This window comes from Cucumis sativus, chromosome 4, assembly GCF_000004075.3.
Source record: "Cucumis sativus cultivar 9930 chromosome 4, Cucumber_9930_V3, whole genome shotgun sequence".
Lineage (NCBI taxonomy): Eukaryota > Viridiplantae > Streptophyta > Magnoliopsida > Cucurbitales > Cucurbitaceae > Cucumis > Cucumis sativus.
The window spans coordinates 3,498,725-3,523,032 of record NC_026658.2 but is presented as its reverse complement, the minus strand read 5'-3'; the positions used below and the strand labels follow the sequence as shown (position 1 = coordinate 3,523,032).

General features: G+C 33.5%; 2 protein-coding genes across 2 annotated transcripts; both read left to right on the top strand.

The window, feature by feature from the left end:
* Positions 1 to 7,108: 7,108 nt before the first annotated feature.
* Positions 7,109 to 15,244, top strand: LOC101215854 (zinc finger CCCH domain-containing protein 44). Its single transcript, XM_031883695.1, has 10 exons — positions 7,109 to 7,623; positions 8,096 to 8,175; positions 8,274 to 8,458; positions 8,856 to 9,759; positions 9,853 to 9,980; positions 10,993 to 11,052; positions 11,171 to 11,221; positions 12,099 to 12,169; positions 12,651 to 12,808; positions 12,897 to 15,244. Exons 1-10 carry the CDS (start codon positions 7,256 to 7,258, stop codon positions 14,627 to 14,629), a joined length of 3,738 nt encoding a protein of 1,245 aa, XP_031739555.1. The 5' UTR covers positions 7,109 to 7,255; the 3' UTR covers positions 14,630 to 15,244.
* Positions 15,245 to 15,917: 673 nt separating this feature from the next.
* Positions 15,918 to 22,929, top strand: LOC101222258 (transmembrane and coiled-coil domain-containing protein 4). Its single transcript, XM_011654844.2, has 15 exons — positions 15,918 to 16,374; positions 16,947 to 17,028; positions 17,262 to 17,738; positions 18,285 to 18,453; positions 18,539 to 18,691; positions 19,027 to 19,124; positions 19,253 to 19,344; positions 19,518 to 19,588; positions 19,674 to 19,809; positions 20,685 to 20,744; positions 20,824 to 20,906; positions 20,983 to 21,059; positions 21,188 to 21,258; positions 21,631 to 21,688; positions 22,347 to 22,929. The coding sequence occupies exons 1-15, from the start codon at positions 16,103 to 16,105 to the stop codon at positions 22,467 to 22,469; spliced, it is 2,022 nt and encodes a 673-aa protein (XP_011653146.1). The 5' UTR covers positions 15,918 to 16,102; the 3' UTR covers positions 22,470 to 22,929.
* The last annotated feature ends 1,379 nt before the right edge of the window (positions 22,930 to 24,308 follow it).

Genomic DNA, 24,308 nt, shown 5'->3' with positions numbered 1-24,308 from the left:
ATTAGGACAATTTATAAAAGCTTTTGATCACATGATTCTTTGACAATATCTACCTTCCTGTCAACTTCAATAAGGGAATATATATATATATATTATATACTTTATTATGTCTTCTTTTAGAGATGATATAATCTATGATGTCATTGTGTTAATTTGTTGAAGTATAATTGAAATTCTCAGTGATACGTAAACAAAATATTAAAAAATAGTTGTAGGGAGATAAAAGTTAAAAAGGCAATTGCATTGTAGCACTCAGACTCAAACTATACTAACAAATATATTACAATGTAACTCAACTTGTAAACCTAACAAAATTTAAATCAAATTAAATTTGTAAATCTAACCAAATTTAAATTCTAAGTTTGAGATGGTAGATTATTATAATGGACAAAGTTTATCATCAATATATTTTTGTTATATTTACAATTCTATATTAAAATAATTTACATATAACTATTACCTCCCGCGATAGTCTCTAACTACAACTTCTTGTGGCCTTCTAAATTAGTATTAGAGTAACCTTGCATTCGTTTTTTCAACTGTTGTAAGCTAATGTTAATTAAATGACAAAGAAATAGATTAGATTAAAAGTTTGATCAGTTAATTTAGTTCCAACCTCCAATAAATTCCCTTTACCTACATCATAATTTTCATAATTTACTATGCAAATGCATATTTATTTCCTTTGCGAGTGAGTAGGCAAATGCATTCAATTCATTGAAAACTATTAAATAGGGTTGATTAATGAACACAAATAGATTTGATTGACTACTTGATTAAATAATATTGAATCATTCATTACGTACTTTGGAAAGATATTTGCTATTGCGATTTCTATTAATCAATAATAAATTAAACTTTGTGTTAGTTAATTACAAACTAAAAAATTGATCCACCAATATTAAACGAACGAGAGAAACTCAGTTGGTAAGGTTGTATCGAAATCAAAATGTATGTTAGAGTTTCGAATATCTTACTTTCATATATTGTTCGGCTTTTCTCAACAATAATACAACTTAGTGACATATAAATACAGCCAATCATATTAGAACAAAACAACCTTTAAATTATATAACTAAGTTGAATCCACTCATAAAATCATATAAACATTACAAAATTAGATTGGTAAGAAGCTCAATTTTCCTTCGAGATAACAAGTTCACGACCAAAATATGTATTAAAATTATAATTATTTTATTGATCAATTACAAATTTAAACTTTGTGGTTAATGTGTATAAGTTTCATGATTTTTCTCTAAATTTATTTAATAAACAATTTCGAACTAACATTTGAATTAGCTTCGTTGAAGTGTCTAAATATACATATCATCTTTTTGTGTTGATAGGACTTTTGAGAATGTCACAAAAACAAGCAGTTAGAGTTGAACTTTTTCATCGGTCTATTTTTCTAATTATTCTCCAACTAACTCTTTAACAAGTCGAATAATTTGTGCATACAAATTACCTTATTCAATGATATACATAGAAAGATACATGTTTCATGTTTGATAACTAATCTTGTTAATATTTTCAACGTGTTTAAAAAATTGCAGTCGGATTTGAGAAACGAAAAGAAAACAAAAGTAGTTTTACCTGTATACTCTTTTAGCTATAAGTTTTCCTTAATAACCAAAATGAAATTATGCTTCGTTGGACAATAAAGTAGAAAGTTTAATTTAGATCGATTGACTAAACAAGGAAAGTAAGTGATATAGGTAAAGATACAATATCAAGAAGGAAACGAAATCTTTACCAAAGTTTCCAATTTAAAGGTATAGTCTCGTCCAATTAGTTATTTCCCTAGTCTCAATCGTGTCTTGACCAAGATTGAACACATTCATTTGAGCAAATTCACACTAACATTTTTTTTTCTCCAAACATCGAACTAATTATGGTACTTTTTTTTGTCTTAGAACTTTGTTCTCGTTAGTTCTTTTCTTATACATTTTATGTTGATTATATATCATCCGGTCTAAAATCACACATGATATATAGACACATACACACATAGAAAACATGTTGAGTGGACTCTATCTTGATATATTCAAAGATTCATTTGTCCATATATTCTTAAATAAGAGGATTGACACAAATATTAAGAATATAAAGTGACATATAACAATTAAATATAAATTCTTTTGAAAAATGTTATTAATAGATCTTAACATGACTTTGAATTTAAACTCTCATGGTTTATATATTGTACCACCTAAAAGACATCATTTAAACGGAGATAATTATATATCCACACTTATGTATCTATAATAATTTTCTTTCTTATCCATCGTGAAACTTTGTTTGCACTTAATAGATATCAATACATCAATATTTTAATCTTTTAAGCTTATCCAATTATTAACTATGAGATTATACTCTACTCACCACACCTAACTATAATTTCTTTTAAGATTTATCTTGCAAAATGAGTTTGAACGATTCTTTCATGGCTTGATTTTTTACGTTTGAAAACTACCAAAAAGAAGTCAATAGCTCAAAGCATATATAGGGGGGAAAAAGGGAATATATAAATGAAACAAATACACACCATGCTATAATTTATATACCAAATAAGAAAAATAAGAACATGCATGGCTGCAAAGCTTGCACACATAAAACCATCATAGTTCCCCAGCAATATTATTTTATTTTATTTGAAAAAAAAGGCATGCTAAGAAGTTGGTGGAAGCAAATTTATGATGGCTGAATTCCTCTTGCCTCTCCAGAAAAAGACATTACTATAAAATAACAATCATAAAAAACTAAAAGATGGCATTAAGGTACTATGAAATGTGACATATTCAAAACAAGTTATATTTTCTTTATCTTTCAGTTCTTTTCTTCTTGAACTTCTAACAAACCAAAGTTCATTTGATACAAGTACTTCACTTGCCATTTTAATCAATTCTTTTCAAATCATACAATAAACCAAAGTTGGAGAAATATGGAGGACTGTGTTTATATGAGATAAAATTGTTAGATAATATATTCAAAAGAGACGCAACAGATAAATAAATAATGTTCAAAGAATTGACCTTTTAAACTAAAGTTGGATAAATTATATTAGGCAATCTTTAGAATAAATTTGTAGAATATATAAAACATATAACACATTTGATTCTGCTATATATATGAATGTTGTAGGAGTCACTCGAATTTCCGTTTGAATAAAATCCTGCATATATATAGTCACTTCATATTTCTACTCATTATAAAGAGAGATTAACCTAAACTTAATCATACTAAAAAAATAAATTATCATCCCATATTTAAGCGTTAAATAATGAATTTAATCTCAAAATTATATAAAAATAAATAAATAAATAACAGATAGCTATCACCATTGTAGAATAGCAAATAAGCTTTATGCTCAAATGAAAAAGTAATAAGAGAAAAGAAGAAACACTGTGGCAAAACCTCTTCACAGAACTGTTAAGTATGGTATAAATGAACTATCTCCACGCACATTATATCCTATAATTCTAATATCGATAACAAAGAGTTACATCAATTTCATGACTCGCTCCAAATTAATATCTATTATTAAACTTTGATGTCAACGTTGAATTTTTTGATTAGCTGTGGATATCAATTTATATTAATGAATACTTTAACCCTTTTGTATATATATTCTCACGTGTACTTAAAATTATATAAATATTCCCATGTGTACTTGAAATGTATTTGTCTGAGAAAAAAATGTTATAAAATCAAATTGATATTTATATAAAGTTGACTAAAGACCATAGCAAAAAGAAATCTATAAATCCAAACTAATCTAATTGTAGAAAACTTGAAAGCACAAAACATATGCAGAAAAGGAATTATTTATAAATTGATTATAATAATTAAGGCTACAATTAAACACTATTTTGCTACAATTATTAAACACTATTTTTCATATTGCTTTTGTTTTCTAACTTTTTTTTTAATGATATTCTTAAAATCAAGTTAAAATTTGAAGGAAAAAGAACTCAAAAACTTATTTTGTTTTTTAAAATTTAACTAACAATTTAATTTTTCTTTTACTTAAATACGAGGGAAAAATATTAAAAAGAAATAGATAACTTAAACTTTTTCATAAAGGGTAGTCTAATTAGACAATAAAACAGAGAGTAAAAAATTAGAATAAATAGACAATATTAAAATATAAAAAAAGTGAAGAAAAAAAAAACATAGGAAAATTTGGGGTATTGATATTTTGTGGTTGAATTACTTGTTTTACCAATCTTCGGTTGTTGAATTAATAGAGACACAAAGTCAGTTTCCCATATATTTTTTTCTTTCACACATTTAGGTACCATATACTAACTTATCTATATATCTATATAAACCTCCAATGACTTTTGAACAGTAAACATGCATATATATATATGGTGTGTGTGTGTGTGTGTGTTTGACCAAATAAGATACGTGATCTCATCCCATTTTCCCACGTAGAAGTATCCCATCTTCTTGAAAAGCAAACTAATATAAAAGAAAAGAAAGCAAATGGGTGAAGAGGGAAGTGATGGGGTGGGAAGTAGTAGTAAGTCTGCTTTTGTTGATTGACCAATTGTAGGAAGCTTATTCCATTGGGTTGAGTGGCCCATTTTGCAGTGAATGAAGTTAGAGTGAAATTGTATTTTAGATGTACAATGATAAGATGAGGTTAGATGAAGTTAATTAAACTTAGTTTCAATTATGATTGAATTTAGAAAAGTAAATGGGAAGTGAAGAAAGGGATTAATTGGGGGGTGGACATGTTTTAAGCGTTTTTAAGGACCAAAAGGAAAGTTTGAAAGAAGGTGGGGGAGTGGAGCCCAGATTTATATTTGTTGTAATATTGACAGCGTGTTTAGCACCCACGTGGTGATCGACGCCCAGGTCGCCACGTCAGCACCAAACAGCCGCGTTTGACCATTACCTTAAAACATTTTCAACCCTTTCCTTTCCTTTCCTTTTTATTTATATTTATTCGGCAGCCGCGTCTCTCCCTTCATTTCACCCATACCCTTCGAACCATTTTCTTTTCTTTTCTTTTCTTTTTTCTTAAATAAAAAACCCACAGTAAAAATATTCCATTTCTTTTTAATAAATATATATTGAATCCAACCAAAAATCACTTTTTATTTTTCCCGCACATTCTATTAATGATGGAATCGAGGCCTAATTAAATTACTTTTTCTTTTTTTTCTACAGCTTCTTTAGTTTTCTGGATTTCTTTTTATTCTATTTTTGGATATTTTTGTTGTTACATGTGAACATTTCTTAGGCAGAATGGGACTGTTGTTCAAGTTGGAGTTACCTATACACATTTATTTTCTTTATCACTCTATTTCTTTCTACCAATTCTTCTTCTTTTTCTGCTTACACTTCCTTTTCTTTTCTTCTTTTCTATTACAACTCATTCAATTCCCAATTTACTCCATTTTAAATCTCTCAACCTTCTTGCTTCCTCTATCATCTTCACCCCTTATTACACCCCCTTTACCAACTCAACTCTTCAATACAATTAACGCCCTCAATTTGTACATATTTTCTGCCATGCTCTTATTGTTTTATTTAAATTTTGTATTTAATAGATCGCTATATATATTTTATGTCTAATAAATTTATGCGTTTGTTAGATGTGAAAGCAAGATTTTAGAAAGTTATAAAATACATAACTTGTAAATTAACCCTTTACTTTGCTTTACTTTCATATGAATAGTTTAACAAATATGTATTATTATGTTATGTTTAATATTTTGGTGGAGAAGTTTTAGATTTGGTATATCAACTTCAAATGACTTTCGATTTTGGCTTCAATTAAGGTCATCAATTATGGAGATTTGTGTAACTCTCTTATTAGAGGATTTTAGATGAGATTAATGTGCTATTGTGGAATATGTCTATTAAAGGGTGTTCTTTTAGTTTCTATCTTTGTAATATGGCTCATTCGTTAGCTAGACCGCTGTGACAGTTATTGTGGATCAATGAGTTTCTATTTTCCTTAGTGGTTGAAATTGATGTAAGAGAAGGTAACCTTGTGTTTTGATTTTTTTTTTTTATTGTTTTTCCATTAAATTGTCTTTACGACTACAAATAGTCAATATAGTTAGGTTGTGGCTAACTTCTACTATTAAAACTCTTAGTCCCCATACACGAGACTTTATTTAATAAATTTTGAGAAGTAACATTTACCTCCTTAATGTCTATTAAAAGATCGATAGAGACTACTCATTTATAAATTTTGATAAATTGAAATTATATAAATCAAATTCAACATAAACCTAAATAAGAATTAAACCTAAAATTGAATAAATATAAAAAAAACTAAAATCTTTCTATAACTATTTCATTTATTATTTAAAAAAACTAAATCTATTATTTATTATAAAATTAAAATTTTCTATTGTGAATTTATAATAATGCAGATTTGCCATTTGATTTTCAACCTTATAAGAGTGATGAAAGTTTATAATATAACCCCACCTAAAGTTTAGAAGTGTCTGTTTTCCTTTTTAGAAGAAGAAAAACAATTGAGATAGAAAATGATGACAATGTTGAAATAAGCCCTAATTGTTTGGTCTCTTGTAATTAAAATGTTGGGTGGAAAACTGTATTTGGAATGTGATGATCCCAATATAGAAAGAGAAAGAGAAAGAAACAGTCGTAATACATTTCACCTTCTACCACCTTAGGATTCTTTAAGTACAGTTATGGGAGTGATTTTTGATAAATGTAATATTTAGTTTGTAATGTGCGTTTAATTGAGTTTGATAAGAGTGATATTTGGGATATTGATAATTGTTTGAGAGTAATTGAAGTGTTTTAGAAATAGAGGAAAAGATAGGGGAAAAAAAAGGATGTGTTACATTCGCGTAGATTTGGTATTAAATTTACGGAATGGTGTAAAAAAAGAGAAAAAGAATTTGGGGAGTGAGTCGGTCCCTCATTTCCTAACTTTACGTACTCAATCTTCTCTCTCTCGTTCTCTCTCTAGAGAGTCAAGACTATCTCACTCTACAATAGTAAAAAATAATAATAAAAAAAATAAAAAGGAATAAAGAAAATGGGGTGTCACATCCTCACCCAGTCCATTTCCAAGTGCCCTCTCGCCAGACCAGACCGACCACGCAAAAGCCTTCTTCCCCATTCCCCATTCCCCCCCACCCCCCTCTCCCTTCTCCACAACCATCAACTTAGGGTTGTCAACTCATCTTCCCCAATTCCCAATTCCCCAATTCCTCAATTCCCGATCTTTCTTTCTTTCTTTCTTTCTTTCTTTCTTCCCATGGACAAACCCCACGATCCCCCTCTCGATTTCTACAAACCCCGTCTTCAATCTCATGACCCTCACCCACCTCCTCCCCCTCTTTCCGCCAATTCTATTCCTCCTCCTCCTCTTCCTCCTCCTCCTGACCTTATGGACCTCGATCCTTCCTCAACTAACCCACGTGTCCATGATTCCCAGCTCCCTGATTCTAACCTTAATGCTCAATTGAAAGACAAAGTTGTTGTTGTTGTTGGGGCTCGTCGACGAGGTCGTCCTCCTCGTGCTCAACTTAATCTACCTCCGCCTCCCTTGAGACAGAAGAAGGATGAGGAGGATGTTTGTTTTATTTGCTTTGATGGTGGAAGCCTTGTTCTCTGTGATCGTCGGTGAGTGGGTTTTGTTTTTCTTTACTTTCTTGTGGTTCGCCGTGTGTTTCGGGGACGTGGGCTTGATTCAAAATTATTCCTTTTTTTTTTTCTTAAAAAAAAAAAACAAAAATTTATGGAATCTTTGCTTTGTATCTGCCTTCGTCTTTTTATTTAGGGAATTTCGTCTTGATTACACTTGAATTTGTTGATTAGTTGTACCTATTTAAGCGGGGATTTTGTTGTTAATATATATTATACGTTTGCTCGATTGAAATTTATCTTGAGGTGAAGGTTACGGAAATAGTAATTCTTAAAAAAATATATATATATATTGTGTGTCTAAGGTGAGAGAAAAATTTTCCTTATTTGAGTATAGTATTATGATTTCTCGGCTCGATTGTTTCCCTTTTCGTTGTTTGTTAATTTTTGCATGTGTTGGGTTGTGTTATAATTTGTTAAGAAATGATTTACATTTATTGTTATTTCACAGAGGGTGCCCAAAGGCTTATCATCCATCATGCATTAAGCGAGATGAATCATTCTTTCGATCTAAGGCTAAATGGAATTGTGGTACGTAGCTGTTGATGTCATTTTTACATAAATATTGCCTACTTAATATTCAATATCTTCATGAATTCAAGATGCAATCTTTTTTCATCATTGTGCAGGATGGCACATATGCACAAGTTGCCAGAAGGCTTCCTATTATATGTGCTATACATGCCCCTTTTCTCTGTGCAAAGGATGTATTAAAGGTGCTGATTATCAGTGTGTTAGGGGAAGCAAAGGGTTCTGTGGAACTTGTATGAAAATAATAATGCTAATTGAGAAAAGGGCACCTGATGGAGAATCGGTATGCAAAACAAATTCTATATCGTCTTACTGTCATTATAATAATCTTTTTTTTTTAAAAAAAAAAAAATTCTTGAGTCTACTTACTCTTCAAGCACATAGTGGATAATATGAAGAAATAGGTTTATCTTGTGGCACATGCATTCACACTCAAGAAAATCCATCTTTGCTGTCTGTTTCACTCAAGTTATTCGTGCTTAGTTTAGTATGAGATTAACATTCAATCTTTTTATTTGCCTGGCAATAGCTGATAAATTCATCTTAGATGTTCAGAGTATTATTCTTTTATTTGGACTTGGTTATGAAATGCATATGTGAGCCATTTTCTGTAAGACAATTCCTAACTTATGCCATCTATCTTGTTGTTGACATCCAATAAATTTCTGTAATATATGCAGGTTCAAGTTGATTTTGATGACAAAAGTAGCTGGGAGTATCTTTTTAAAGTGTATTGGATTTATTTGAAGGAGAAACTTTCTTTAACTGTGGATGAGCTAGTTCGAGCTAAAAATTCATGGCAAGGAAGCACTATCATGGACCATAAGGTGGGTCCTAATGAGCTTCTCAATGGCAGTATTGATAAAAGCCAAGGAGCTCATAATTCATATAGAAACCCAAAATCACAGAGGAAAAGGCCTAACAGGCAACAAGGGTCTCTGAATAAATTCAGTTCCTTGGTGGACAGGCCAAGTAGTAACGAGCAATTTTCTGGAAGCACAAAATGGGGAACTACAGAGCTCATGGACTTAGTTGCACATATGAGAAATGGTGATACAACCAGGCTTTCACCATTAGATGTACAAGCTTTACTGCTGGAATATGTGAAGAAAAATAATCTTCGTGATCCTCAACAGCAATCCCAAATTATTTGTGATTTCAGGCTTACCAATCTATTTGGGAAATCACGGATAGGTCACTTTGAGATGCTAAATCTTCTTCAGTCTCATGTACACGGAAAAGAAACTGCAGCTGATAATGTAACCAGCTCAGGAGCTGGTACAGTGATCAATCCAGTTGAAAGCAAAGAGAAGCATGATTCTGAATCAGTGGATGACTGTGAAAGAAAGCATAAAACAAACAAGAAAGCTGATGAGAGTAGGGAGCAATTACATGCTATTGCAGATGAATATGCTGCAATTGACGCTCAGAACATTAACTTGATTTACTTGCGGCGTGATTTGATAATGAGCCTAATTGATGATGAGAAAAAATTTAATGACATGGTCGTAGGCTCTATTGTGAGGATACAGATTCCAAATAATGATGAAAAGCATGATTTTCATAGGCTTGTCCAAGTTGTAGGTATTAACATCTAATATTAATACTTGATTTGACGTTGAATGGTATGAATATATTTTCTTCCTCACGATTTTAACATTATGCTTATGTGAACAGGCACAAGCAAGATCTCGACACCATACACAGTGGGTGAAAAAACAATTGATGCGATGCTTGATATATTAAACTTGGACAAGAGAGAGTCCGTGTCCATTGAGGGGATTTCTAACCAAGAATTTACTGAGGTTATTAAACTTAGCTTATTGCTAGTTGTCAGTTGATTGATTTTCTAATTGTCGTGACATAGTTCCTACTAGTTTTAGCATTTTATACTACATAGATTCAGTTAACTTGCGTAAGTTAGCATTTTATACTACATAAATTCAGTTAACTTGTGTAAGTTTACATTTTATACTACATAGATTCTGTTAACTTGCGTAAGTTTGTAATTGCTTTGGTTTTCATACACACGTCTATCACAAATGCGAACAATCTATCTTTGAGGTCTCACTGGCTAATTTTGGAGTGGATTTGTTTCTGACTATTCAGATTCTTTTAAGACGTGGTACAACTTACGTTATCATAGTTTTGCTTCTGGTTTAGGCCATTTAAGTAGATAACGTTTCCTTACTAGAGAAAAAAGTTGATAACGTTTCCAAACATTCTAAGTTGGACCCTTGCCTCATTCTCAGGATCCTCACATCTTGTAGTACGGTTTTGCTTCTAGTTTTGGCAATTTAAAGTAGATAACGTTTCCACACATTCTAAGTTGAACCTTTTCCTCATTCTCAGGATTCTCACATTCTGTTTCTAAAATATAATGACCTGGGAGGAAAAATCTATGTTTAGTATTTCCACATGTTTTATTTCCACACATTAAAGATTGGCTTTTCTTTTGATTTCCAAAGAGAGACTTATTTATTATTTCTGTTGGAGGGGAATGGGATGTTGATGTTGGGTTAGAGAGCTTTTTATGTACAGCTAATTGCTTGGAAATGGAACTACATGTTTCTGGCTCAAAAGTAGGAACAAGGACAAAAGAAACCAACTAAAGGAAATTTTGAGATAAATTTTATATAAGTCATCTCCTGAATCTTTCTGCAGTATGATTGTGGTTATGAAGTTTGTGTATCATCTTTTTATTGGTTTCTTTTAAGCAAAAGAGTTATTGATTGTTGGTAGTCCCCTCTTTCACATGATATCAGAATGTAATGCACTTTACTCTTCCTGTGTATTGATGTATTGGTATGTACTCAGGAAGAATGTAGGCGTCTACGCCGGAGCATAAAGTGTGGGCTTGTCAAACGATTCAGTGTTGTAAGATTGCATATCCATAGCTTTTTTTTTCTTTAAATATTTCAACCTATTTAGCGGTTGTGCCGTTAACTTTTATACAGATTGTGTTATCCATTGAGACTTTTGTTTTTGACTGCAGAGTGAAATTTTGGACAAGGGAAGGGAACTTCATGCATTGAAGATTAATGATGTGAGTTCATTCCCACTTTTGTCAACTATGAGACTTAATTGCATACTGCTTTGTTGAAAGTTAAGAGTCTGTCCATCTAGTAAGTGATCGGATAGAACAAATACCAGATTCCAAAGACTGTTCTCTAACCAATGATAATTCCAAATTTAAGTAATGAATTGGATGCTATAGTATCTTACATGCTAAGATGTTGAAGTAGTTATTTAATGGTTTTTTGTATTGAAAAGGCCAAACCAATATGTTCTTTTCACTCGAAATAAAATGAAATTGTTTTCATTTTAATAATTTTTATGTTAGCACAATGTGAGTTCTCCTCTGTGGGTGCGTTTGTGGGTGTCTTTATTTCCTCTAGTGTGGGGGTTGCTATGAATTGAAGTTTGACATCACTAAGTGGTTGATTCCTAGCCTAGACATTGTTGCAAAGATTGTGCTATGGTTAATCTTCATATAAAATAGTGTTATGAACTGTGACGTGATAGAGAGTTTAAGTGCAGGTGGTAAGAGGGAGATTGAAATATTTAGTTGGGAAAGCTGTGGGCAACAATAATTTGATTTTTTTATATGTTTTCTTTTTTAAAAAACATAACCTTCCATAGTCGATGGGTTGGTCTATTTTCATGGTTTAGGCCAGAAACATGGCAGGCTAGAGATGTTGTAGAAGGTGTCTAGCTTTGGCACCTACACACTTAAATAGTGTGGGGAATTTTTTTGAGCCCGTGGATCAGTTATGTTTTAGAGTATTATACGGCTAGCTACGTTTGTGACAACTTTGATTGTTTTCATATGTGGTCTTGTGATTAATTTCTTTCCTCACTGTTTTGTTTTTTGCTGTGCTTGGTTTGATCTTTTGTTGTATGTGTGTTGTATTTCTGTCCAGATGCTCCAAAAAGAGATCTCTCGGCTCACTCAACTCCATGTTCAAGCAAGTGAGAAGGGCAACGTAGATGAATATCCTTTTATGAAAATAATATTTTGAACTCACTCTGTCAGGTTCTTTCATGCTATCATGCTTCTTCATATTGCTGAATAACATTTGTGGATCACCTCTATTTTCAACATGCATTTTTTTGTTTCCTGAATATTGAGTAATTGATTAGTGACTATTCCCACAAACGTTCTCTCTTGAATTTATCAATGCTAGTTGGAGGTTCTCTTTAATTGTTAGTTTCATGCCTTCTATTTTAAATTTAACTTTTGCTATGCCTTTTCAAAACAAGTTATCTGGATTCCTGGTTTTACTCCCATATTCAAGGGTTACAATATCCTTTAGAGCAGACAAGTTGAATCTCTATTTTATGCACATTTCATTTGTTGACCCTTTAGTTTGCCGTCCCCAATTGTATTTGCATAGAAGAATGAATTTTAGTTTCTAGTCTGTTAGAATTTGAAAGTGGTTGAACTTTTATTGTATTCCTTGACTCTTCCATACATTAAGAGATGTTGCGGAGAGGTTACAACGTCTAAAGTCACCTGGTGAAGAACACCAACATAGGCTTCTTGAAATTCTCGAAGTACGATCTGATCCAACTATGGATCCAAGTTATGAGTCTGAAGAAGATAAGGATGAATCAAACAAGAAAAGACAAGGTCTGTTAACTGTCTTACGTAATTATGAAACTATTTTTCAAGTTTTTCCTTGAGGAACCATTCTGTAAATTTTTGTGTGTATTTGCAGGAAGTCTCAAGAGATCTAGAAATTGTGATTTTGATGACAAAGAGGTGGAGCTTACCTCACCGCGAAGAGGAACCAATTCAAATGTTTGTGGAATTGATGTACAGAAAAATTTGACTAGCACTTCAGAGCAAAGTAGAAATATTAGCTTAACTGCTCACGTAAATAAAGAAGAGGAATGCTTGCCCAGTGACAGGATTTGCGAAACATCGTTGGCTGGAAGAGGTCTTGTACCAAATAACTGGAATGTACCTAGCCAGGCTGAAACTGCCACTCCTGTGTCCTCTGATGGGAATTATCAAGTGGTCTTACCTGAAGCCTCAATTCCGCCACTTTCTATTGGGTTAGGAAGTTCGTCCAATGATGCAGAAGTGGAACGGATATGGCAATACCAGGATCCAACTGGAAAAGTTCAAGGTCCATTTTCTATGACGCAGTTACGCAATTGGAACAATAGTGGACACTTCACTCCTGATCTTAGAGTATGGAGGATAACAGAATCACAAAACGACTCTGTGCTGTTAACCAATGCATTAAATGGATGTTACAACAAAGCATCTTCCATTTGGCAGCCCAACAATCATCTTCTAAGTCTAGGGCGAGGAAGTGGGCTTTCTTTAGGTGGTTCAGATAATCATCATAATGGCCAAAGTAATGGAGTTACTGATTCTAGTACAAATTTTGTTCGGTTTGGTATTGATTCTACCAAGAATAGAAACTCTGAGCAGAAAGATCATATTGCAGTTTGTGATGCTGAAAATGAGCCCATGATGAGCACCGGTTCAAGTTCACCTTCTAAAGATTTTTGTGCTCCTGCAGATACCGTCAACTCTATTCAGTCTCCTAGGAATCTTGAGGTAGCACACGAACCGTTGAAGAACAGCAGTTCGTGGTCCTACCCATCCCTTATGAATTTACTTTCCTCTGCTACATTATCTTTACAACCGCCAGTGACTGAAGTCCATGAGGCCAAGGAAAACCACAGCCCCAATAATGAGGATCAGAATTCACAGACCATTAGTTTGGGAGGAATTCATAGTCAACCCGGTCGCAAGAAACGGTCTAATAGTGAAGATTGTTCTAGTCAATCTTCTGGACAAAACTGGATTGCTCCACCTGCAGCAGATGCTTCCTCTCGGGAATGGAACTCTAATTGTAGTGGTCTTTCTTTGATGGGTTCATTCAATCCTTCAGAGAAAATCCGAGAAATTTTACCCGATATTACTCTTCATTCTGCCCCAAAACCAATGACTGGAGATGTTGACATTAAACAATCTGCATCTTCAAGTGTTCTTGTTCAGAATTCTGGCCCTAGCTGGAGTAGTGCAGGTGGATGGGGGGATGGTTATATGGCTGCACCAGGTAGACCTATTGAGGACTTGAACTCGAGTTTTGGTCTGAAATCATCTGATATAATTGATGACCACGAAACAACTGGGGCTACAATAAATTGGGGGGCAATTGATGATGATTCCAACGACTTCAATTCCTTGGTTGATGAATCTGTCTCAGATTTGTTAGCAGAAGTCGAAGCAATGGAATGCTTGAGCGGTTTGGCTTCCTCAGCATCAATGATGAATTGTAGCGAGGGACTAACTCGGGACTCTAGAACTGATTGTTTCTTCTCGGTGGATGGTTTCAATCCAGCAGCTGAGATGGGGAAGGTGGATGCATTAAGCTCCACAGCCAATATGCAGTTTCCATATCACATCAGAGTGAAAGATGAGCAACCTTGAACTGCAGACACGTGATGATTCTTCAACTGATAATCAAGTCGAGGGACAAGAATCCATGTACTATATCACGAAACCAATCTGAAACTCTGACAAAAAAAACCTACGGGAACTTCCCTAGAACTTTGGCTTTATGCAGGAATATTGTGGAAATAAGATTGGCAACATTTATACAAGTGAAAAGCTCGATAGACATTTCTACAACAGATCCTGGAATGGCCAAATGAGCAATTGTTTTAACACATCTGTCTAGTTCGAGAAATCAAGGTTCAGTGTAGTTGTAGATCTCTCATGTGGAACAGCCAGCTGCCCTGCCGAACACAAAGGGGAAAATAGATGATCTTCTTTCCAGCCGCCACCCAAAGGGGAGCGGAGTGTGTAAATATAATTATGGAGGAAATGGTAATATGTGATAGAGGGAGGTCCATGCATTTTTTTTAGCATCTGTAATAGATAGTTCCATTGCTATACACTGCACATTTGGTTTTTACATTCATTATTGGAACTGGAAAATCAGCTGTTTAACATTGTTGTAATTTTAACATGAAAAAACTTGCACAATTTAGAAGGCCTGTGGAATAATATGCATATCAATAATACCTGATTGTTTAGACTACACATTTTTCAGGGTATTTTTCGATCTTCGTTTATGGCTTAGTTTGGTCATGAGCTATATAGGAAAAATTATTTGCTTGTCATGCAAGTAAATTATAGTCTTATTATCACATGAGAGTCTTATTATCATACGTTCTACCTTCTCAATCGATGCTTACGTTCACGATTTTTTTATAGAAAAGTAACACTGGTCCATGGATTTATTTTTATTTTTACGAGTTTGTATTTTTATTTATTTACAAAGTTTGGGGCTGAATCTGTTTTTTTTTTTTTTTTTGAATACTCATTTCAAAACTAGTATAGTATATAATAAATAAATAAATGAATAAATAAATGTGTAAGGTAGAATATATTTTAATAGGCAAATCATACGTCCTAATTAAATATTCATATATATTGTATTTAGAAATAAAAAAAAACGACTGTTGTTTATTATTTTGCTTTATATTTGCAATTTCAATTATTAAACAGAACTAAAAGAGGAAAAGTTTTAATAACAAGTTTAGTGTTTAAAGTAGGTTAATAGTTATTGATGTAATTGTTTCAACCGCTAGATTTCGAATGAATTATGTTGTTTTGATCTTAAAAGCCAAAATGATTTTACATGTTATTTTTATTAAAAAGAGGTTAAATAAATTAAAAAGAAAAGTGAAGAAGCAACAAGAAATAGGACGGTAAACGTCGTGTCGTTAGACTGAGTAAACGACAACTCCGCGATGGAAGCGATTGAGAGAAGAAAGGCTCAGCCAATTTAGATTCAAATTTTCTTACACTTTCATCTTATATTCCTCATCGTCTCCCATCACTCCCCAATCTTCCCACCATGTTAATTCGGGGAATCCATTGATCATTTTCGCCTGAATGTTCCGCCCTCTCGTTTCCACTTCTTCTTCTTCACCCATGCACATGACGTCCTTCTTGGCTCCCACTCAGCGCTATGCCACCGGTGCATTGTTTGCACTTGCTCTTCATCAGGCTCAGATCCATCAGACGCGTCCTCTAGGCTTTTCCGACGATGACGCTCGTGCGGAGGAGCGAACCAGTAGTTGTAGCGGTAGTAGCTCTGATTCCGTCTCTGAAGACCCTGAGCTTTGGGTCCATGAATCCTCCGCCCTGCTTCGTCCTGTATTCAGGTTCCTTCTTGCCTTCTTTATTCATTTCGTGCTGGAATTTTCTAATTATCATACCTTGTTCACGTTTACAATTGGGTTTGCCGTTGTTAGAGGATATATGATTATGAGTTAATTAATTCCATAGGGATGGTCCTTGATATTCAGAAACTAGCTTTGACTGCCCCTTGGGATGATTGATTTTATGAAAGGAAAAGAAAAAGGCCTAGAATGGAACTAAAAGGTTACAGGAAAAGGAATTCGGTTTTGAAAAAGTCAACTTGTCCAAAGACTGCGAACCATTCTTAATCCAAGTGTTTTCTCCTTTTAGGAAAAGTAAATTTAAAATTGAGGCTGAGATATTATTTTACCAAAATCAACATAGCTCAGCTAGCATAATGATTCTACTATCAACTTTGAGGTTGCAGGGTCTATTCTCCACCCCGTATATTAATCACAAAAGAAAAAAAAGATGTTTAAAGCTTAAGAATTTGAAATGATCTATTTCAATGTTTTCCCGGTTACTTATTTATTTGGCAAGAATTTGTTGGTCCATCTTCCGAGGACTGTCACAATGCTGATTTTTGTGCAATCAGGTTTTTAGAGATTGACTCTGCTGCTTGGTCTGGACTTGAGGAAACTGCAGGATCTGGTACAGCTAAGCATCACATTGGAGCAGTATGTTATCTTTCATTCTTTCTCAATGAAAGTTGTTGTTTCCCTTAAAAAGAAAAAAAGAACTAGGATACTATCACGTTGTCTTTTGCTGTGATTTAGCTTATTAGACTTGTCTATTTTAGGTATCGGTGTATAATATGGTATAGTTATTATATGTGATTAGGTTTCTCTATTCATTTTACTCCATTGTGTAACTTTATCTGTAACACATCTTTATGTATCTGCTGTCTCAGTTCTTGCGGTTACTATCAGAGGACAATGAAAACTCTTCTGAGATGATAGAACAGGAACTTGCTCTATCTAAATCTGTTGATGCTATAGAAGAAAACATGGAGAAGAATATTATATCTTCTCAGTCTAAGGAAAAATATCGTGAATATGAAGATGAATGGCGAGAGAAGTGCTTGCCTGCCGAGGCAAAATCAAAATTTGAAGAATTTAACAAGCAAACAGAAAGCACTGATGGTAGTGTGGTTGTTAAACAGCCAGATGATGGGGCATGGAATGAGGCTATTGAGCAACCTATCGAAGAGGAAAAAATGCTTAGCCACCAAAGAAAAGTGGTCATTCTCTATGAGCTTCTATCTGCTTGTCTGGCAGACATAAGTGTAAACAAGAAACAAAGCCGCCAAAGAAAGGGTTATGATGCCCGGCACCGTTTGGCTTTGAGATTATTATCAACCTGGATTGATATCAAGTGGATGAAAATGGTTTGCACGCACATCTTGTAACTTTTTTATTTGTTACTATTACAGAGATCACACCTCTATCTACACTACTTATTATCCTCTATGCTACAAAAATAAAGAGAAATTGCATCATCTTTCTTATAGAACCCCCCCGTCAGTTCCTCGCCAGCCATAACTTCCACGCCATAATTAATTGCACATATACATAGAACCTTTGTCATCTATCTAAATGTATGACCATATAGTTGTGTTGTGTTCAACACTATTTTTCCAATTCTTCCAGCAAGTGAGGCTAGGAGTTCTTGCTAAAAGGACAATGGAAATAAAAGATTTACCTACTCTTCATTTTTACACTAGAAGACTTATTGTAGGACATCATTTTTTAGTTTTTTAGCAGTATTTGGCCCTTCATGCCACAAAGTTGGTTGGGATTTTTTGATACTCTGCCCTTCAAATGGCTAAAGGGAAGCTTTTTCTCAAATTTTTTCCACGTCGTATAGGAGAAGCAATCCTTCTGAACTCCATACCATTTTAGGCTTCTTATGTGTGGTATTTTCTGCTTTGCAGGAAGCAATTGAGACAATGGTTGCTTGCTCAGCTATGGCTCTAGCTAAAAGCGTGGCAGAGATGGGAGAAGAAAGCCCTACAAAGGAGAGTAACTGGGATAAGTGGAAACGTGGTGGCATTATTGGTGCAGCTGCATTAACTGGAGGGACCTTGATGGCAATTACAGGAGGTACTTAGTCCCTTAATTCCACTGTTCTACCGTGCCTATTTACAACCAAAAATTTCTAGGAATGGGATTTTATTTTGATTTTCAGGATTAGCTGCACCTGCCATTGCTGCTGGTTTCAGTGCTTTAGCTCCAACATTAGGTACCATCATCCCTGTCATTGGTGCAAGTGGATTTGCTGCAGCTGCCAGTGCTGCAGGGACTGTTGCCGGTTCTGTGGCTGTTGCTGCATCTTTTGGTGGTAAGATAATATATAAACAGCTGGAAGTAATTACATCATATAGAGTGAAAATCAGAGTTCTGATTTTAAACAAATTTCTGTTTATTCAATTGTTAATCTTTTATTTTTGTTTTCTGAATTCCAACTTAATGACTATGGTCGTGATGCCAATCATCCTTTCAGAGGTGCCTGCTTGTTGTTATGTATGCTAGTTCTATGGTGTATATAACTTTACTATCGAACATAACATTACCAAATTGAAAATAATTGAAGCCTTTTTGGGCAAGCTTGAGATTTTGAATATAATCTATTTAGAACTATGTTAATACCTCTGTATAAATATTGGTCCAATTCAGCTGCCGGAGCAGGACTTACAGGAACCAAAATGGCTAGGAGAATTGGGAGCGTTGATGAGTTTGAATTTAAAGCAATAGGAGAAAATCATAACCAAGGCGTGAGTATCTTGCTTGTACTTGGTGAATTTTGTATCTCTATTAGAAGCATTTGTGCGATTTCTTTAATTCTATCACAACTTATAACTTGTGTACTGAAGTGGAAATTGTAACATTCTACTTATTTCAGAGATTAGCAGTTGAGATAACAGTGTCAGGTTTTGCCTTTGATGACAAAGATTTCGTAAGGCCATGGGAAGGACTTACTGATAACTTGGAAAGGTACACCTTGGTCTTAAACATGCTCAATTAGGTTAACTGGACTGTGTGAGAATGTAGTTGAAACATAGTTTGGTTTTACTCACATGAAACTGCTCATCCTATTAAAGATCTTGGTTTGCTAGAACTACCTCTATCAATTGCAAGTTCATTTTCTTTCCTCTGGTAATGTTTAGGTATGCACTGCAGTGGGAGTCTAAAAATATAATTGCAGTGAGCACTGCAATTCAGGATTGGCTTACTTCAAGTAATTTTTCTTGGAATCAGTGCTGTTGTGACTATTGGTCATGATCACAAATTCTTCCTTCCTTATTGATGATTTTTGGTAATAGGACTTGCAATGGAGTTGATGAAGCGAGGTGCCATGATGACTGTTTTGAGCTCTCTCTTAGTAGCACTGGCTTGGCCAGCTACTTTACTTGCGGCTACTGATTTCATTGACAGCAAATGGACAATTGCTGTCGACAGGTTGTAATTTCTTTAACTGAAGGAGATACCTTCAGATTCAAAACTTGTTATGAGCAACAGATTTTTTTAGAAAAAAGTTGTAGGCATGCACGTTGTTCATCAATCTGGTTTTTGAAATATTAGCGCCTTAAGTTTTTGCTTGAGTACAATTCTTTGTTGCTATTAGCCAATCCTGGAATTTCTAGTTTAGGGCTGGAAACATGTTGTGTGATGAAGCTAGTTACTAGTTGCTAGTAGTAGTTTATAAAAGAGTGACGGAAAGTTGGAAATGATGGAAGTTTTCTGTTGTTTCATGATTGGGTTCTTCACATGATTGATTTCCGTAATTATATGGACTACATAAAATTTGTAGCAATTATTGCCTTCTTTCAAGGGTCTTAGTGCAGTATTACAATCATTAAAAGATGGAAGCGTTGAAGCATTTAATCAAATTCTATTATAAAGAAAAACAATTTACAGAGCTTGCTCCTACATAATCTCTTGCAACTCCAGCATGACTATCGGTCATGGGAGATAACCCTTGACCAGGATGGTGAAACTGATAAAAGATTAGACAAGTCTTCTTGCCTTTGTGTCATAGCCTAGGCTATTAATCGAGGTTAGATGCATGCCAGGATATCCTGTTCCTTTTAGTTAACTGCTTTGCCTACATGTTATCGCCTAGCTTATTAATAGTTCTTGCATCAGATACGTAGATTTTCCTTTTTCCTTTTTCTCATATTCATTTAGTGTAAAAATATTCATATATATGAGAGGCTTAAAAGCCTTTCACAGGGACATATCTTAGTTAATAGGGTCTCACTGTTCTGACATTTTATTCTCACTCTATATCCAAATTATACTTGGACAATTTCTAAGTTGTATTTTCTGTATAGATCAGATAAAGCTGGTCGAATACTGGCAGATGTGTTGTTAAAAGGTTTACAAGGGAACAGGTGCAACATTCTTACCTTCAAGTTAGAAGTTAGTTCTATTTTTGCAAAAGGCTGATAGCTTCTCCCACTATATTTCCAGGCCTGTAACACTTGTGGGGTACTCGCTGGGTGCACGTGTAATATTCAAATGTCTCCAATATTTGGCGGAGACTGAAAAAAATGGTAACCATCATTTCTCAACTATCTGCTTTTTAAAAAAAAATATATAAATTATCTTACCATATGCAAATATTATCAGCTGAGCTTGTGGAAAAAGTTGTTCTTCTTGGAGCACCCATATCAATTAAAGATCAGAACTGGGAAGCTGCTAGAAAGGTGACCAGATGTTACTACGCTAAAAAGCATTTCCCTCAACTTGCTTTTTTCTTTTCCTCCGTGCAAATACTTCACTAATAACTAATTAACTACACATTTTATATCTTACAACTGCTGCTGTTCTACAGATGGTAGCAGGAAGATTTGTGAACGTATACTCCACAAATGATTGGATGCTTGGAATTGCTTTTCGTGCCAGGTACTGATAGAGAATTTGATTTTGTTGGGAGGGGAGAGGTATGTTTTTGGTAATCTAATGACTCACCTTTTGAGTGTTCTGGGGAGAGTTGTGAAGCTCTGGTAGTCTGATATTGAAATCATTTTAAAAGAAGACATTAACAGTTACAAGTCTATTTTAGACTTGAGTATATATGTTACTGCAGATGACAATGTATCCTTGCATTCAGTTGGTGCTTCAATCTTTAATCATAACTCATAAGTGATCCAGTTAGCATGATTTAATGTTATATAATTTGGTAACTTAGTCATATGTATGAATTACGAAATATGATATGCAAATTTCTCCTCTGCATTGGGAAACATTCCAAACTCACTAATGTTTTCTCTACAGTCTACTTACTCAAGGGTTAGCTGGAATTCAACCTATCGACATCCCTGGCATTGAGAATGTAATATTGTTATTCTAGTTTCCTCATTGTTCATTTTCCCCCCTGATGATCATAAAAACTATAGTTTATTACGTTTGGTAAAATTGCAAAAGTTACATTGGAAGTGAATAAGTTAGAAGTTTTACACTTTCAATTTAAACAACTTCCACACACGCAAAATTGTTGCCATTAATTAGCGTCGTTGGAACTCTCATTGTCGTATGGTTTAATTTCCACAATCCTGTAAGTTTGGAATGGGTTGTAGCACATTTCTATAGGCGTTCTTTCTATTTTATATTGTGAAAACACCGTAATTACTTGCTGTAAACGAAAGAAAGGCCAGTAACTCGTGGCCCTTCAACTTTATCATCATATTTCCTACTTCTAGAGTTCATAGAAGCCATGACGTGGTTTGATCAAAGGTTTACTTTTAAAAAATTTCTAGTGTGATTACTTCTTATTTTCATTTTCTTATTATTATTGCTTCTGTAGAACGATAATGCAGAATCCTTCCCATCTTTAAATTCTCAGCAACTTGTGAAGTAGAGTAATAATCATTTTAGTTGGAAGCCATATTTTGCATTTCCTTTTATATTTCCAGGACTTGAACTCTTATACTATTAATTTTTCATTTGATTTCCACAACCATTTCTTTTATGTTTATTGACCGGATTTACAGGTTGATGTGACAGATGTGATCGAAGGTCACTCCTCGTATCTATGGGCTACTCGCCAAATCTTGGAGCAGCTTGAACTGGAAACCTATTATCCAGTTTTTAGAAGTAGTTCTGACAGGCAATAGAGGGAGATAATATCAATCCATGTTCTATACTTCATTTGATGCTTATAGGAGTGTTGCTCTGTCTTCCTGGTGGTCGTAGCGGCAGATGCCGAGGTCTGTGTTGAGTTAGGGAGCATGATGGAATACCAAGTGCATCCTTGTATCTTAATTTTCTATGCCTGAAAGCCAAAAGGAAAAATGAGGGAGAAACAATGTTTACTGATCGATTTGGGATGGAAGAAAATTAAGTAATGTAATTAAGTGTTATATATTGGGAGCCAGAGTTGGTCCCCTTTCACTGTCATTAAACCATTTGAGATAAACTTCTATTGTTGAAGGTCAAAATTCCCTTTATGTTAAAGAAAGCATTCTAATGTAAAATAATACAAGGAAGCTTCTTAAAGCTGACAAAATCACTATTTAGAAGTTACTTTTTTCTTTTGAATTGTTCAATGTTGATATTGGCTGTTTGAACGTGTAACCCTAATTTCCTGGAAATCCATCTAAAATGAGTTTTTTGTACTCCATTTGTTTCCAAACTCTAATGTTTAATTGATTTGTAGCAATTGACGTGAACTTCCATATTTTAGGTGAGAGGTTTGATCCTCCCCACAGTAATCATTGTACTAAAACAAATTGATTTAAAATTAGTAATTCATAATTCTCACAAGTGTAAGAAATATGTTAGGATTGACCAATCGTTTTTTTTAAGAGATAATTTAAAAAGTGATTTCATATAAATCATAACTTATATTACCATCCTATAAAGATTAAAGAGTGCTTAACTCAACAACAATAGCACAACTTTCATCCTTAAAAGTATGAAGTTTCGATTTCTGTTTTGTTGATGTTGTACAAAAAAAAAAAAAAAAGAGTTTTAAACTATAATCAACGGTTTTTAACAATTATTTTTTAAAAGTAAGATAACAATCAAATGTATATCACAAAATAAATGCGAAATGAAAAAATAATTACAAAAAATATTGTCAAACACTGGTATTTTTTTTGTTAGAAATGTTCCTATCTAATACCAAAAAGATTTCCTTGGAGCTTCTAATTTAGAAGCTTAATAATTTAAATAGAAACTACAATATTATTCCTAGGTCATTCTATATTAAAAGTGTCGAAATATTAAAGATGGTTATTTAAATGAAAATCATAGAATTTATACGACCAACATATAGATCATATCAGTGGATCTATCTCATTAGTTATCTTTAGATGAAGATGAGATGAAGATAAAATAAGTTGTTTTTTTGAAAAATAAATTGGATGGTAAAAAGAATGAAGAAAAAAAACTCCTATCAATTAAATTTTGATATTTTGATTGAAAATTTTCAAAGGCATAAAAAGGAGTCAAAATGGCGTTATAAAAGAGTTTTGGGAATGTTTGAATGTGTAAAAAGCATATTACTTTTGAGTCTCCTCTCTTAACTTAACACACACTCCAACACATTTAGACTCTGACTTTATATGTTCAATGCTTCATAATAATCCACTTTAAATCTATTCTATTTAAACCAAACAAAACGATCAAATAAATATTATTTTAAGCAACACATGTGAAAAGAAAAAAAAAATGGTATTTTATTGCAAGGGTGTTCTACTTCTTATCTAGCTAATAATAATTTCATCTAAAAAGATAAAATTTAAAATTAAGGGTTAGTTTGAAATTCGAATAAATGTTGTTTATTAGGTTTGAGAATAAATTGAAACACTATTCTTATATATGATTTGTATTAAGAAAGGGATTAAGACAAAAAACAAAATTGTTTAGTTTTAAATGTGGTTAAGGTTTGAAGCGGACAAATTATAAGGTCATGATATTGATGTTTATTAGTGGAGAGCTGGATGAGTCTC